The 13,767-nt window shown below is 36.6% G+C and overlaps 3 protein-coding genes across 4 annotated transcripts; all 3 read left to right on the plus strand.

Moving 5' to 3' along the window:
• Positions 1–94: 94 nt before the first annotated feature.
• LOC132199989 (2-iminobutanoate/2-iminopropanoate deaminase) lies at positions 95–1,473 on the plus strand. The gene is made up of 5 exons (XM_059625130.1): positions 95–325; positions 459–616; positions 962–1,030; positions 1,144–1,199; positions 1,263–1,473. Exons 1-5 carry the CDS (start codon positions 261–263, stop codon positions 1,329–1,331), a joined length of 417 nt encoding a protein of 138 aa, XP_059481113.1. The 5' UTR covers positions 95–260; the 3' UTR covers positions 1,332–1,473.
• A 1,016-nt stretch (positions 1,474–2,489) lies between these two features.
• On the plus strand, positions 2,490–8,650 carry LOC132199987 (uncharacterized). Of its 2 annotated transcripts, none has more exons than XM_059625125.1 (20): positions 2,490–2,782; positions 3,147–3,304; positions 3,361–3,494; positions 3,559–3,638; positions 3,784–3,917; positions 3,976–4,368; positions 4,446–4,883; positions 4,942–5,279; positions 5,341–5,486; positions 5,546–5,731; positions 5,784–5,890; positions 5,971–6,202; positions 6,265–6,584; positions 6,645–6,860; positions 6,920–7,122; positions 7,186–7,254; positions 7,323–7,561; positions 7,620–7,841; positions 7,901–8,059; positions 8,381–8,650. In XM_059625125.1, the coding sequence occupies exons 2-20, from the start codon at positions 3,176–3,178 to the stop codon at positions 8,473–8,475; spliced, it is 3,840 nt and encodes a 1,279-aa protein (XP_059481108.1). In that variant the 5' UTR covers positions 2,490–2,782; positions 3,147–3,175; the 3' UTR covers positions 8,476–8,650. The 2 variants fall into 2 exon arrangements, with proteins under 2 accessions (XP_059481108.1, XP_059481109.1); XM_059625126.1 differs by having other exon boundaries at positions 2,490–2,761.
• Positions 8,651–8,996: 346 nt separating this feature from the next.
• On the plus strand, positions 8,997–10,064 carry LOC132200966 (cuticle protein 79-like). Its single transcript, XM_059626795.1, has 2 exons — positions 8,997–9,125; positions 9,217–10,064. Exons 1-2 carry the CDS (start codon positions 9,114–9,116, stop codon positions 9,823–9,825), a joined length of 621 nt encoding a protein of 206 aa, XP_059482778.1. The 5' UTR covers positions 8,997–9,113; the 3' UTR covers positions 9,826–10,064.
• Positions 10,065–13,767: the final 3,703 nt, after the last annotated feature.

Genomic DNA, 13,767 nt, shown 5'->3' on the forward strand with positions numbered 1-13,767 from the left:
ATAATGGTTGCGTGAGTGTTCAATGTGTCCCGAGAGAGCGCGCGACGGCCGCTTGTTCAAAGGTCCGTAAGATTGACCTTGGACCGGCATCGCCAGTGTTATTATCTGGTGAGCAGAGCACCAAGAGAGAACCGCGTTTGGAGACCAGCTGGTATGATAATTAGAGGCTTGTGATTCGGTCCGGACAAACAGTTAATTTAAAAAGTCGCTACTCTTACACACCCTTCGGCCAGTTACTGACCAGCAACCAAGCAGCAAAGATGTCAAAAGTTGTCCGCAAGGCGATTTTTACCGCTCTGGGCCCCAAGCCTTTGGCCCCATACAGGTTAAGACCAAATTATCTTAGCTTTGTTTTTATTTGAAATTAATTTAATATGAAATATAATCACAATTGAAAATTTTAAAAATGTTGAATATCCAGTTTGATTTTCATATTTTATTGGAATTAATTATTTCAGTCAAGCCATTCAAGTCGATAATATGGTCTACCTGTCTGGAATGGTTGGGACGAGTGACCAAGGGTCTCTGGTTGAAGGTGGCGTTTCTGCAGAGGCCAAGCAAGCTCTGATGCATCTTGGAAATGTCTTACAGGCTGCTGGCTCCTCTTTTGAAAGTGGTATGATAGATAATGCTACAATAATTTTCATATTAAAAAAATTCAAGTATGCAATATGCATAATTAATTACCATAAAATAATAAATAATAATTATTGCAAACAGGTATTTAAAGAAATTCAATCACTCGTCAGTTAATGTTTCATAATATTTTACATTATTGGTTTTTAATATACTTTGATTTGATAAACTTTGATTTTTTTTTTTTATATATATGAAAAAAAATATAAAAGAATTTTAAATCGAGATTGTAGTGAAAAACGCCATGAATGATTTTTTCTGATTTTCAGTTTTATTAAAAAATGAGATGGTGGTAAAAATCCTATTCTTTGAATTATTTTTTTAGTCGTCAAGACCACTGTGCTACTGGCTGACTTGAATGATTTTGGAGTTGTAAATGAAATTTACAAGCAATGTAAGTTTTAAATTTTATACTAATTAGATTTAGAAACTGCATTCTGGTTTTATCTAGTCTTTCATTTGAAATGAAAAATACAAATAATTCAACTTTTTCTTCTCATTTGCCAGATTTCAAGGAGCCGTATCCTGCCCGCATGGCTTACCAAGTCGCAAAGCTTCCTCTGGTAATATAAAATTATGAGAATATTATCCAAATCTTCGCAAATTTTAAACGTTCTATATTACAGGGCGCCAAAATTGAGATTGATGCTATAGCCATCGTTGGCGAGGTGGAGCACGTCAAGGCCAACTTGTGAATCCAAACAAAAATATTTGACATTTTGCCCCCATGTCACGTGAATGCTAATTAGCATGTAAAACATGCTAATAAGTGAGTTCTGCAGATCGCAAACATGTTCAACAGGTATTGTGAAATAAAAAAATGTATGCATTGAAAATTAATGTGTGTTATTTCAATTGAACCAGAGTGGATAACTAATTTATTAATCAATTGAAAATCCCCTGTTAGCATTAAATTTTTTGCACAAGTTAAAAGATCAATTTTAATTAAATCAGAATGAAAGCATAGTGATTTCTTCTAGTAAAATTTAAGATATAAAAAATTATTGCAATTCAAGGGCGAAAAAATAAAATTTTATATCTTTTTTGAAAACTAGTCTCATTGAAACCTTTACACAATTTTCCTTACTTATTTTTTCTCATCGTCGCTTGGAAAAATATGAAAGATCGTTGTAAATATTGTGAACTAATGCGGAATAAATATGTATTGAATTGAATTTTGCACCTTAATCAAATATTATGTGAAGATTTTGAATGTGCCTTTTGATGTTGTGAAAAGATACTTTTTAAAGAGAAAAATTAAAAAAATTGTTATGTATTATGTTATTTTATTAATCATAAATTATTGAACGACAAGCGAAAAGTAGCCTGCAGATTTAATAGGCTAAAAGGTTTTTATTTTCCTCAAGAAATTTTGAAAAAAAGAAATACGAAATATGTAGTTACAACCTTATCATGTATAATTTATTATTCAAACAAATCTCGGTTTCCTATAAGCGGCGGCTGGAAATTGAGAATATTTTAATTATAAAACCCTTGCTGTAATTTAGAAAGTTTACGGTTTGGGAAATATTTATGAAGTTTAAAATTTGAAAGTATTTTTCGTTTACAGCATTGTAAGCATGCTGTTTTTGACGCGTGCGATGCATAGAAATAGAGCAGAGATGAAAATGCAGTTTTAGCGACTTTTTTTTCCTATGCCGTGTTATTTTCTGTTATGCGCTACACATCACATTGATTACATACCTTATAGATGACGTGTCGTCGTGTGAGAATGTGTGAGGATGTGTGTCCACTGTTTTTGTGTTGCTGCGTGTTGCGCGAGGGGGTGCTTTTGTCGGCTTACGCGAAGATTTTTCTTCGCCGTTCGTGTTTCGTCTCACTTTGAGAAATTGAGAGAAGCCGCACGGCGCACACGGCGCTATCCGCACTCCGCAGTCGAACCACGATCTCCTAGCATAATCGGCAGCGTTCACATCACACTAGTTCAAAGCGTTGTTAGTAGTTGTAGCAGCGTTCTTGGCTAGGGAGGAATTCACCCGAATTTTGGAATTGTTCCGTTCATCTTTGAACCGTTGGCTTTGAGAGGCACATTTCAGCCTACGACATTGGCATTGGCATTTCGCAAAACTCGCATTCGCATCGTGATCTTCAGACAACGACGCAGGTTTATAAGCGCATTTTTTAGGTTTGATTTGAGTTTGAATTTTCGTACTTTACGTAATTATTATGTTTTCATTACACACATGAATATGTAAATAAGGCGCCTAAGAAAAGGCATTAGCAGCTGATTCATTTTTGGGGGCATCAACAAAGAGTTAAGCTAATTTTTGGTACTATGTTATTGCGTCTTCGTACGCTTTACTTTCTATGGAGATTCGTCTTATTCATTTCAGTTATTATGAAAATCATAAAATATGTATTTTTTTTTCCAATATAACTGCTATGCACATTGAATAAAATGATGTGTTATGTAAATCCTTGCATCAAATTTTTCAGGATTTTTATGGATAAGTGGTTTAAAGATTGTTTATAATTAATCCTTTTTCTAGAATCGGCTTTGACCATCCTGGTAATAGGAATGGATCCTAAAAGATCGCCAACATTGGGCCTGTGGTTCAACAACTATAAGTTGGACGCACTAATTGAAGATGAGGTTGCCTTTCTCGACAAAAACAGAGAAACCTGCAAGGGAATCATCGCCAAGCAGGCATGTGTTTAGAACAAAAAATTGTCTTTTTTTCTAATCAACCAGACAAAAAGCAGGATATTGTTTTCTGGACAAAAGCTTTAATCACATTCAGAGATGCGATGATGGAAGTGTATGGCAACTTTTACCTGTTTGAGTCTACTGACCTGGTGTTTGTCGAACTCCTGCGAAAGCTTTGTGGCAAGAAAGGGTAACAGAGTTTATATGAACCAAAGTTAAAATACGTACACGTTTTGTTTGTAATTATTTTGCAGACCAGCCAAAATGCTCACTTACTTGTCAGACGTTGCTAGCATGGAGAGCAAATTCCAAACTCCTTCACTCCTTGACAATAGTAAGCATAAGATAATTAATACACGTTCTATAATCTAAATGTTCAAATGCATTTTAATCAAAGTTTTAATTAAAAAATGTAAGGAAATTTAGATATGAGATTTTATAGTGTAAAGGATTGATAATTTATAAATTAAAATGTTTAGTTGAGCGATTGGGTCACAAAGATACGTCAAACAAGCTTTATGGACATTTACTTCCTCAAAAATTGGAAAAGTTATTTCGTGAATACAGTAAGGGAGTTCTCAGTCCTGCCGAGCAGCTTGAAGTGAAAGACCAAGTAATATAATTTTTTAAATGCTCCATGAAATATTTTTATCCGTATTTTTCCACATCAGGTTGTTCAAGTCTGCAGCATTTCCAGTCGTACTGCAGCTTTTATTGTCCAGCTTCTGCAAAGTCTTCTGAAGGGCGAGTCTCCCCTGCAAGGCTGGAAAATGCCAGATGTGTGGCGCCAGAAGACCTGGCAACCCAAAGAACTGGAGGAGTACTTGAAGGACAAATGGAGGGATGACCTGGCCAAGATCGTCTTGCAGGTACCGCAAAAGGACATTGCCTGGTGGAATAAGAAGAAGCAGAAGGTTCTTCCTGAAAGCGAGACCATCTCGACGGAGAACATGTTCAGTCTGAAAATGATGGAGACTATGCCTTGGAAACCAGAAACCTGTTCAAAATTGCCTCCCTGCTTGGCCGACGAAGAGTGGGAAAGTGTGTTTGACGTCTTAAGACGGGTTTGTGTGTTTTGTTTTTTTAAATACGCTATACATTTTACTTATTGCATTTGCAAATAAAATATAAATTATTTCAGCATGTTCCTAATAACAAACTACCGTTTGAGGCTTTTCCTTCAGACAGACTTGTCAAGTTGAAATTTGAGTGTTTCCAACTGGCCGTTCCTCCTGTCTTGGCCTTGAAATATCACAAGAGGAAACTGGATGGACAGCACAGCCTGTGCATCTCGGCCTGGTTTGCTTCTTGGTGTTTGCTGCTCTCTGGAAGTGAACTGATGCGTCATGTGAGAGCCACCTCTCCAACTGGCAAATGCGCCAACTTTGAAAATCAAACTCACCTTTTGGCCATCAAACAGACTCTGATGCACTGGAATGTGCCTAAAGCTTTGAAGCCCGAAGACTGGATTTCCAATGTGAGCGATTTTCTCGAGTGCAATTCAGTTCAAAGGCAGTTTTACTCAAACTACACCATCCGGCAGCAGTGGTTCGCAGTTGCCCTATCTGCTATTCTCAAGGTACATAGAGGCATTTTTGTATCTATGAAAACTCTAAATTATTCATTTAACTCTTTAGTTTGAGTTGCACACTGCTCCTCTCAGATTCTGGCCAGTGCCAGCAAAACATGCAGAGGCTGTTACGGAAGTGCTCTCTTTTGTCAAAATGATCAAAGAGCTCATCTTGCTAGGCATTTATGTGCATGAAAGCAACTTGTACGAGGAAATCAATGCATACTTTGTAACCATATCACCGACTGTGACCAACTGCATCAAACTCATCAGCAGTAATGACTGGACCGAGTGCTTGCGCAACCTTGCGGCAAAGTGCTCACTTTCAAGCAAGGGCAAATTCGTCAGTGTCCCTAGCTATGATCTCGACAAAGATGTTAGCAAGTTTTACTCCCAACATCCTTGGTATTGCAGCCAAAACGGAAGCAAATTTTACATTTATTAATCAAGTTTTTCTTCTCTTAAGGAACTTTCTCTACTATATTGATTTACATTTGAAGAAACCTGATTGCAATGAAATGCTTGTAAGCAAGACTGCGGTGAGCATTTTAAACCAATGGAGGAACCCTGAAAAGTCAGTAGGGACCTGGTCCTACACCCCCAATTTTCATGGTGATAAAGTATAATTTTTGCTAATCCTTTAAAATTTCTAAACATTTATTTTTGTTTAGGATTGTTGAACAACACTGCCTACAGTTTGGTCAGAGACAGTGGTTGGAGCAAGAAGGGAAAATTTGTGAAGGAAATTGTTGGAGTAATTACCCACATGCAATTCGTCCCTTGGGAAGATAAACCAAGAATCATGCATACTGAGCTTGACACTGATAAGTTTGATAAACCGATTAGTGCAATGCAAGGTAGTGTCTAACAATCTAAATTGAATACAAGACTAATAAAATTGTTATTTAGATGGTGACTATGGCAAGATGGAATTAATTGGAAAGATCGGTTGCCACTGCTTGGTTTTGCTTAGTGCTGGGCACAGGTGCAAAATGCTTCTAGGAAGCAAAAAAGAGGTGAAAATATTTAATTTATATCTTATTTTTATATGAAAAAATATATATTTTAGACATTAATGATAACTAATTAATTTTAGAACTTGATTGCTACTCTTGTTCGCCAATCTTACCAACTCTTTGAGTTGGAGCACCTGTATAGAATTGCGCTTCTTGTTGGAAACCTCTGTGATTTTATACCGGAGGCTCCGATTAACGAAGGCAAGGAATCCAATTACTCAGCTTTGATCAGCTCCATCAAACAGCTAAAGGTGCAACAAACGGGTGTGCCTGATCCATTTGCCACAAGAAAAGAGTGGATCATGGAAGACGGTAACTATTATATCTCTTACTAATGATTATAAAGAAATTGATCTTGATTTATATTTTGCCAGTCCCGTGCATGTTTGAGTTTGGCCCCAAAGACTGCAAATATTGGCTCAAGAAGACCTTGTCAGCCCAGTTGAAGGTGATTTTCAAGGAGGCGTCTGAAGGAAAAAGTGTTCCGGCCCACACACCCATCATGCAATATCTCCTCCCTAGCTACTTTGGTCTGCTGGATAGCGATGGTCTTAGCCGTCAAGGAAAATCTTTACTTTTTAGTGTGCTTGTTAAGCTGCTACAAAAATATCAAAAATACCCGTTGCCTGAGGTTCCTTCCAGCGAGCTTTCAATCTCACTTTTAAAGAGCAACACATTGGCTATTCAAAATAAGGTACGTTATTTGTTAAATGTACTGAGAGATATAAATCCATAATTTATTATACCATTTAAGCTTCTGCAAATCACCTTTGGCACCATTGACTTTTTGAAGGGAAAATTCAGCCAAAACCTCATGGAGGTTTTCAGCAGTATGAATTGGTGTTTTGACACACCTCAGCAAACTATGGCATTTTGCAAAAACATGAGGGCCAGTGCATCAAAAATCTTCCAAGAGCAGCTTGGCACAAATTTACAGATCTTCTTTGACACATGCATAAATGAATCAGAGGTTTTTTACATTAGTGTCATATTTGAAATAAATCTTTTTTCATTTCTAATTCTTTTAAGATTAAGAAGTACACAAAATTGAATACCTGCAATTCCCCCAAATTGGATCGTCTGGTTACCCTCAACCGGGCAACACTCACTATGATGATTGTAATAAACCACGAACAAAGTTTTGATCATGGTTCAGAGTTCAGAAATGTGATGTCCCAATTGAGCATTGCTGAGAAAGAGGCGCATTGCTGGAGGAGCCTTCTCTATTTGAGGTATAACAGAAATGTCTTGTATTTCATATTTTTTGTTAAACAAAGTGTCCCTTTTTTCATCAGGACTTCCAAATTTGCCCCAAGCGATAACCAAGATGGACAGTTTATTGAAGATGCCTTTGGAGTGTTGTTGTGAGTTTTTTTGGTTTTTATCTTGAAATTAAAAATAATTCATGGGGGGTCATACTTTAAAAATTTAGCAATGTGTGGAAGTTTCTTCGTAGAGCCAGAGAATTGGTCAAGAATCTGAAGACTACCAAGAGTAAGTTGGAAGATAGTAACTATGGAAAAGCAGTGAGAGCCTTCATGGCAGGAAAATTGGATGAAGCCGAGATTCACTTGCAATTTCGCTCTGCACCACTGCCTAAAAAAGAGGAGTCTCCTAAACACTTTGCTTCAATTGAAGAGGAAGAAGAGGCCAAAAAGGAATTTGAAAATGGTGCATTTTTTTATATTTTATCAAGTGTAAATTATTACCAATTCTTTAAATATTTCAGCAATGAAAAATGTTTTTGAGGACCTCTTTGCTGTTGATCACGAGACAGCAAGAATGATGAGTGAAAACATTTTCCAGGAAGGCCTAAAAAAAACATGCACCTGCTCGTGTTGCCCAGCAAATATTGAGAATGAAGACGAAGATAATTCGTCGGAGAGCACCAGTGCTTGTGCTGATGAGAAGACATCAAAGTGCAAGAAATTCTTGAAGCCCACCAAAGAAGGTAATTTGTTAAAGGGAGATGTGTAATAAAATCTAATATTTTATAATTTTCCCTTATAGTTTTGAAGGTTTTGGAGCAGCAAACAAAAGATAAGGAGCGCCGCACTTGTCATGTATGCAAAAAGAAGGAATCCAACAAATTGAATTACATTACCTGCAGTGAATGTGCCAAAACTGATTTCCCTGATGTCAACTACTATTGCTCCAAAGCTTGCGAGAGTAAGTAGAATGGGAATAATCTTCATATTTATATTTCACTAGATTGGAAGATAGTAATTATGGAAAAGCAGTGAGAGCCTTCATGGCAGGAAAATTGGATGAAGCCGAGATTCACTTGCAATTTCGCTTAATTTAAATATTTCTGCCTCCATAAAAATATATTATCTTTTTTCTTTTTGCAATAACTTGTACTAAAGCCTAATTTGTCTTAGTCTATTTTTATTTTAAGCCACCATGCAATTTCAATGGTAGGCTAAATAAGCGTCGGATTCATGCTTACGGTTTTTTGACTACCCTCAAGCTTGTTTTATTTACTTTTAGAGAAAGCTTGGGAAACATACCATGAGGAGGACCATCTTCTCCATGAGCTGGAGAAGTCGTATTATGGCACAGAAGGTCGGGATAGAAGCAAATAGAAAGAGCAGTAAATTTTTCACTTTTTTTTTATACCTAGAGTTTTAGGCCCTAAATTTTCGGGCCCAGAATAGATTCATCGATAATTGGTCAGAAGACCTGTTGATAAATATGACTAATATTTTGTACTGGATTCAATAAAATTGAAGAAATACATTTACACAACGTGGTACTTTGTTCAAAATAATAGAATAATACACACAGCAACAATTTTGAAATATTGGTATTCTAATTAAAAATCTAGAATAAGGAAAAGGATACTGTTTTTTTTTTGTGTGAAAAAAAAATAATTGTTTTGCGTATAAGTGCAGAAATTACTACCTGTCATAAATTACGCACTAAACTAAAAGCAGTTGATATTCGATATCCACATGTAATACAAGTTTGTGCGTGATGGATTGTTAGATAATAATGATTCCTGAGGTACAAAAAAACTAAATGCATTACTGAGATGGTGGACCAGTTCTCCCAAATGGGCTGAATAATGCAAAAAGAGAAGTAGACTTCCTGATCACTTTCCAGTAACTAGTTGGTTATTTTTGGCCACTGTATAAATTCGCAAAAGTACCCGACAGTATAAAAAGAGAGCAAGTTGGCAGAGGTTCAATCACTTTCTTTCGAGCCGCACACGAGCCGGATCATGAGGACCTTTGTAAGTAAAACCAATTAGGCCCATTTCGCATTATTTGGTTTGAAGCAAATAATCAAATTATTTATTAAAAAACCAAATTGTTATTGAACAGGTGTGCGTTTTGTTAGCGGCCGTTGTGGTCAGTGCCTCGCAGGAGGCCGCAGCCCCTGCTGCAGCTGAGAAGGGAAAGCAAGGCGCCGCCGACCTGGGCACTGCAAGTTTGGGACTTGAAGGCCTCTCGCTCGGCTCTGGAATTGGCCTCGGAGGCTACTCGGGCTTGGGACTCGGCGGTCTGGGCGGCTACTCCGGTCTAGGACTTGGGGGTCTTGGAGGCCACTCTGGACTGGGCATCGACAACATTGGCGGTCTTGGTTATGGAGGCCTTGGTTTGGGCTCTGGTCTTGGTCTGCACAGCTCACTGCCCGTCACAATCACTCGCACCGTGGCCGTACCCCATCCGGTTCCTGTTCCAGTTGTGAAGACAGTGGCTGTTCCTGTTGTAAAGACTGTGGCCGTTCCGGTCCCCATTGTTCGCCATGTACCTGTTCCCATTGTGAAGCACGTTCCCGTTCCTGTTGCCACCCCGATTAAGGGTGGATACTACGGCTATGGACAGGGAGGTGCCCACTCTCTCGGACTGGGAGCCTCATCTTTGGGTCTTGGAGGGTATAGCAGTGGATACGGCACGGGTAACTTGGGTTTGGGATATGGCAAGCTGTGATTTAATTTTGCAATATTATGTAAATAAGATAAACGTTACTATATTTTTTTAGTAATTCACTATTTCATTTTATGTTTCTCATGGAAAAATTATTGGACCTGTTAACTGTAAAGAGATTACGATATTTTGCTATTTTCTGCTGAAGTTTAATATAAAAGAGAACACAATGCATATGCACATGGATCTTTTTTACAAATTCTGTGTAAAACTGAAAAAATAAAAAAAATTATAAAAAAATATCTGCGAATTTTCATTGACAAACCAAATAATAAAATTACTTGAACTATTTATGAAAGAAGCACATTTGATATAAATAGCCCTAAATTTGCGCCTAACCATCAAGCTTAATTTAAAAATAAACTCATATAAAATATAGCTTGTCATATTAGCGCAGAGCCTCACGCTACTTGTTAGATTTTTATAGTTCTGGATTAAAATTTTAGAACATAACCGGCTATTTAATACCGACTTAAGGAACCAGTTTTGGCATAATAAAAAAAGTGGAACCTCTTTTAATTGAGATCCAGCAAATGTAGCCGCGCCTAAATTTAGAGCGGCCCGCTCTGCGAACGTGTTGCGCAGGTTGCATAGTTTTCAGATATTATGCTGGCAACTCATTTGCTCTTTGCTCTCACAAACAGTAGCATACACAACTCTCATTGATGCTGGTGAATCGATCACATGGAATTTTTTTTACATTTTCAAATTACTTAATAATTAATAAAATGTATGTTTTTAATTTTCTGACAGCAAATAAATTGCTTGTCAGAATAAAATTAGGTCATTTAATTATTTTTCGTGGAATTGTTCAACGGATTTATTAATTCCAATTTTACTTTGACAATGCTGAAAAAGAAGCAGAGTAGAAAATATCAGAAAATGTCACCTTGATGCATTAAAAAGATCAAAATTGTTGCAACTATTTTACTTTCACCAAAAATTTTCTTTTCCGCAATAAATTGTTAATGTCAGGAAGTTTGGGTTTTGCCGCTTGTCAAAATGACACTCATACTTTTAGTTTTTCACACACCTTAGGAGCGAATTATCCGTTTTTAAACATTAGTCTTCTTGTCTTCTGCTGTGCGACGTAAAATTGCCGGCCCTCTCGTAAAACAACTTTTTGACATTATAATGCGGGCACTCCGGTTATATGCGCTCATTAAACGGGGATTGCCTAACTCTCTACACTGAGCAAAATGCAAGTGGAGCAGCGACGGTAAAAAGTGGACCCGTCCGGCTACGATTATGTCACCGCAGACACACTTTTAAGGAAGTTGTTCCTGCGGTAAAAAGGACCTTCTTGTATAAAAAAAATCAGCCGCATTCGCCAACGCTAAATATTCCAAGAGACTGCTTTTATTTTGATATTGCGTGTTGCCACCCGTTATGCAGGTTCTTTTGAACTTGTCCAATTAAAAGTAATCGCTTTGCACGTTGTGCATAGCAACTGAGAGCTAAAAACCATTGAGTGGGTCAGCAAAATAAGGACAAGGAATTGTAATTGCAATCCAAATTTTATCAAAAAAAAAAAAAAAAAAAAAAAAATAATAATAATAATAATAATAATGAAAAAAATAAATAAAAATTTTGATTTGTTTTTCTGTATTAAACTCATTGTTAGGGACAAACGTGTTTAATTAAATGCAAAGCTAACTTTTTATCATCGTCAGTCATTACTAAAGGTATTTTTTGAAGTAAATTACAATAATAATAATAATAAGATTTGAAATTTTGAAAATATTGAACTAAATTTTAAGACTCTTAAAATACTACATAAATTTCACTATAACCTTTTTTTTAACTACGCTATTATACTGAACAAAGAAAGATTTCATGTGAGCAAAAGCGATAAAAAAATAATTGTTGTTTATTTTTCTGTTGAAATTAATTTTACTTTGACACTTTCATGGATGCATAATTTTACGAGGCTTTGTTATGAAACGATATGTTCCAAATAGTCAAAAATGTCAAAATAATGTAGAAACTCTTCTGCAATGCGTCACCTCGACTAGTCTGGCAGTAATAATTGATGGTAGAGTTTAATAATTGAACTTTACGATCTGACGCCTTCTCAAGTGCAAACAGAACCAGATGTTTCGCACTCACCGTGTTGCGATTTTCGGCAAGGGCGAAATAAATTGCACGAAAATGCGAACGGCAATTCCGCAGCTCGTGACTGGGCGCACACATTCGCGTAGCAAAGCCTCTAATGAGATGTTCCGCCAGGATGGAGCTGCGGTTTCCCAAGTGCGAGAGCTTCTCTCATTATATAGAAAGGGAATCCAGGTTAATTTAGTCCGCCGCCGACAGACATGACACTGCAAATCGCCCTGACTGCCTCTACATGCACTTGCTGTAAACAGCTTGCATAATTTTTGATTTTCTATTATTATTTAATGCCAAGCATTTTACTGACTGTCAGTTGGAATGATTGGTACATACCCTCAGATTAAAACAATGAAGGTTTAATAAAAATGAAAAAAAAAATTAATCCTAAAATGTCGATTTCCTTATAAAATTTTATTAATGTTTAATTTGGTATATTTACAAAATTAAACAAAAAAATATATTTTTTTTTCCTCAAAATTTTATCCGAATGGAATGAACGCATTATAAAATTTTGTCATTCCCATCTTAACCTCTTTTTATATAACTGCGCGTTACTTTTTAAAAGTAATAAAGAAAGTATAAAACTTCTGACTTTGCAATAAAATATCAAATATGTTGGCCCTTTGTCAATGTATTTAAACTTCGAATTTATTTCTGATCTTTCTGATCACGCTTGTTTACAACTCTAGCTAATATACAATTCATGAATTCGCTTATGAACTTTGAAAAATAAGCAAACAGTTTTTCATGGCATTATCCAGAAATCAGCAAACGATTGTGCTCGCAAGATGTGTCTAAAGCTTATTCTACTGAATTTTTTTTATATGTATAATCGGATCCTTCAAAGGAGTCAAGTTTTGCATGCTTATCTAAAAGAATCTGGATTAATGACCAGCTTGCAATATATAGAGCATATTAAGTATTTGCTCGTTGTGGAGAAGCAAGTTAGCGTGAGAATAGCTCGAGTGCTGCCGTGCAAGCGCGAAGGAAGATAGAAAGATTTTATCTCGCGGCCAAGGAGTGTAAAAGTGGCAATAAAATAATTTCTTTTGTGACCACCGTAAACGATCTGCTGAACCGTGGCATACCGTTTTACTCCCATTCAAATCCAAACTGCAAAACCCACAAATGTTGACGGAAAAAGTGGTACACAGAACTTTCAATCTTTAATTTACTTTTTTCCATTTACAAATTATTTCCGAGCATAATGGACAAATTCCATCAGAAAGAAATCAACGCAGTTGAGTATTTAGTTCACTTCTGCGGTGCCTTTGATTGATACGATTTGATTATGGGTTTGGTTTCCTGTCTGCCAATGCCCGAGATAAATGGAGATAATATGCTTTCCTTTCCTCGCGATATAAAATTATTGCCGCTGCTTTTCGTTACTCATAGTCGTGCATCTCGCTTGCAACTGCAACCGACGAAGATAAAATTTTAAGACGTTCGAGATGCTCGGCGGTTCGTCAAGCAGAGCAGGCAACAATTTTCAAACCAAGAGAGAGTCCTGAATGACCAGCATTTACAAAATGTCAATAATTACTTTGTGTATTTACGCAGAGGCAAACAGACTCTCGCGTTAGGAGCTGTTAAATTGAAAAACGACTGCTAAAGTTTTAAGTGCCATTTTTAGAGAAAACGACAAGAGTAAAAATTAATTTCAACTTATTTCTCATTCATGCAACAGATGCAACATATTAAATAAAGGACTTTGTGACCCATGTGCACAATAAAGCTAGGGCAAGGTAACGTTGTAAATTTAACATAAGGTGCTAATAGTAAGGTAAAATTAAAGAGGAAGATTTTATATAATTTCGTTTTCTCTACTATAGG

This window comes from Neocloeon triangulifer, unplaced genomic scaffold (genome assembly GCF_031216515.1).
Source record: "Neocloeon triangulifer isolate White Clay Creek 2 clone unplaced genomic scaffold, ASM3121651v1 ptg000014l, whole genome shotgun sequence".
In the NCBI taxonomy this organism is placed as follows: Eukaryota; Metazoa; Arthropoda; class Insecta; order Ephemeroptera; family Baetidae; genus Neocloeon; species Neocloeon triangulifer.

Excerpts from the sequence above, each read along its gene's own strand:
- LOC132199989 (XM_059625130.1), top strand. The coding sequence starts at position 261 with ATGTCAAAAGTTGTCCGCAAGGCGATTTTTACCGCTCTGGGCCCCAAG. Across the intron at positions 617-961 it reads TGGCTCCTCTTTTGAAAGTG|TCGTCAAGACCACTGTGCTA; the intron begins GTATGATAGATA and ends TTATTTTTTTAG. Across the intron at positions 1,200-1,262 it reads AAGTCGCAAAGCTTCCTCTG|GGCGCCAAAATTGAGATTGA; the intron begins GTAATATAAAAT and ends TCTATATTACAG.
- LOC132199987 (XM_059625125.1), top strand. The coding sequence starts at position 3,176 with ATGGATCCTAAAAGATCGCCAACATTGGGCCTGTGGTTCAACAACTAT. Across the intron at positions 5,732-5,783 it reads ACCGATTAGTGCAATGCAAG|ATGGTGACTATGGCAAGATG; the intron begins GTAGTGTCTAAC and ends ATTGTTATTTAG. Across the intron at positions 6,585-6,644 it reads CATTGGCTATTCAAAATAAG|CTTCTGCAAATCACCTTTGG; the intron begins GTACGTTATTTG and ends ATACCATTTAAG.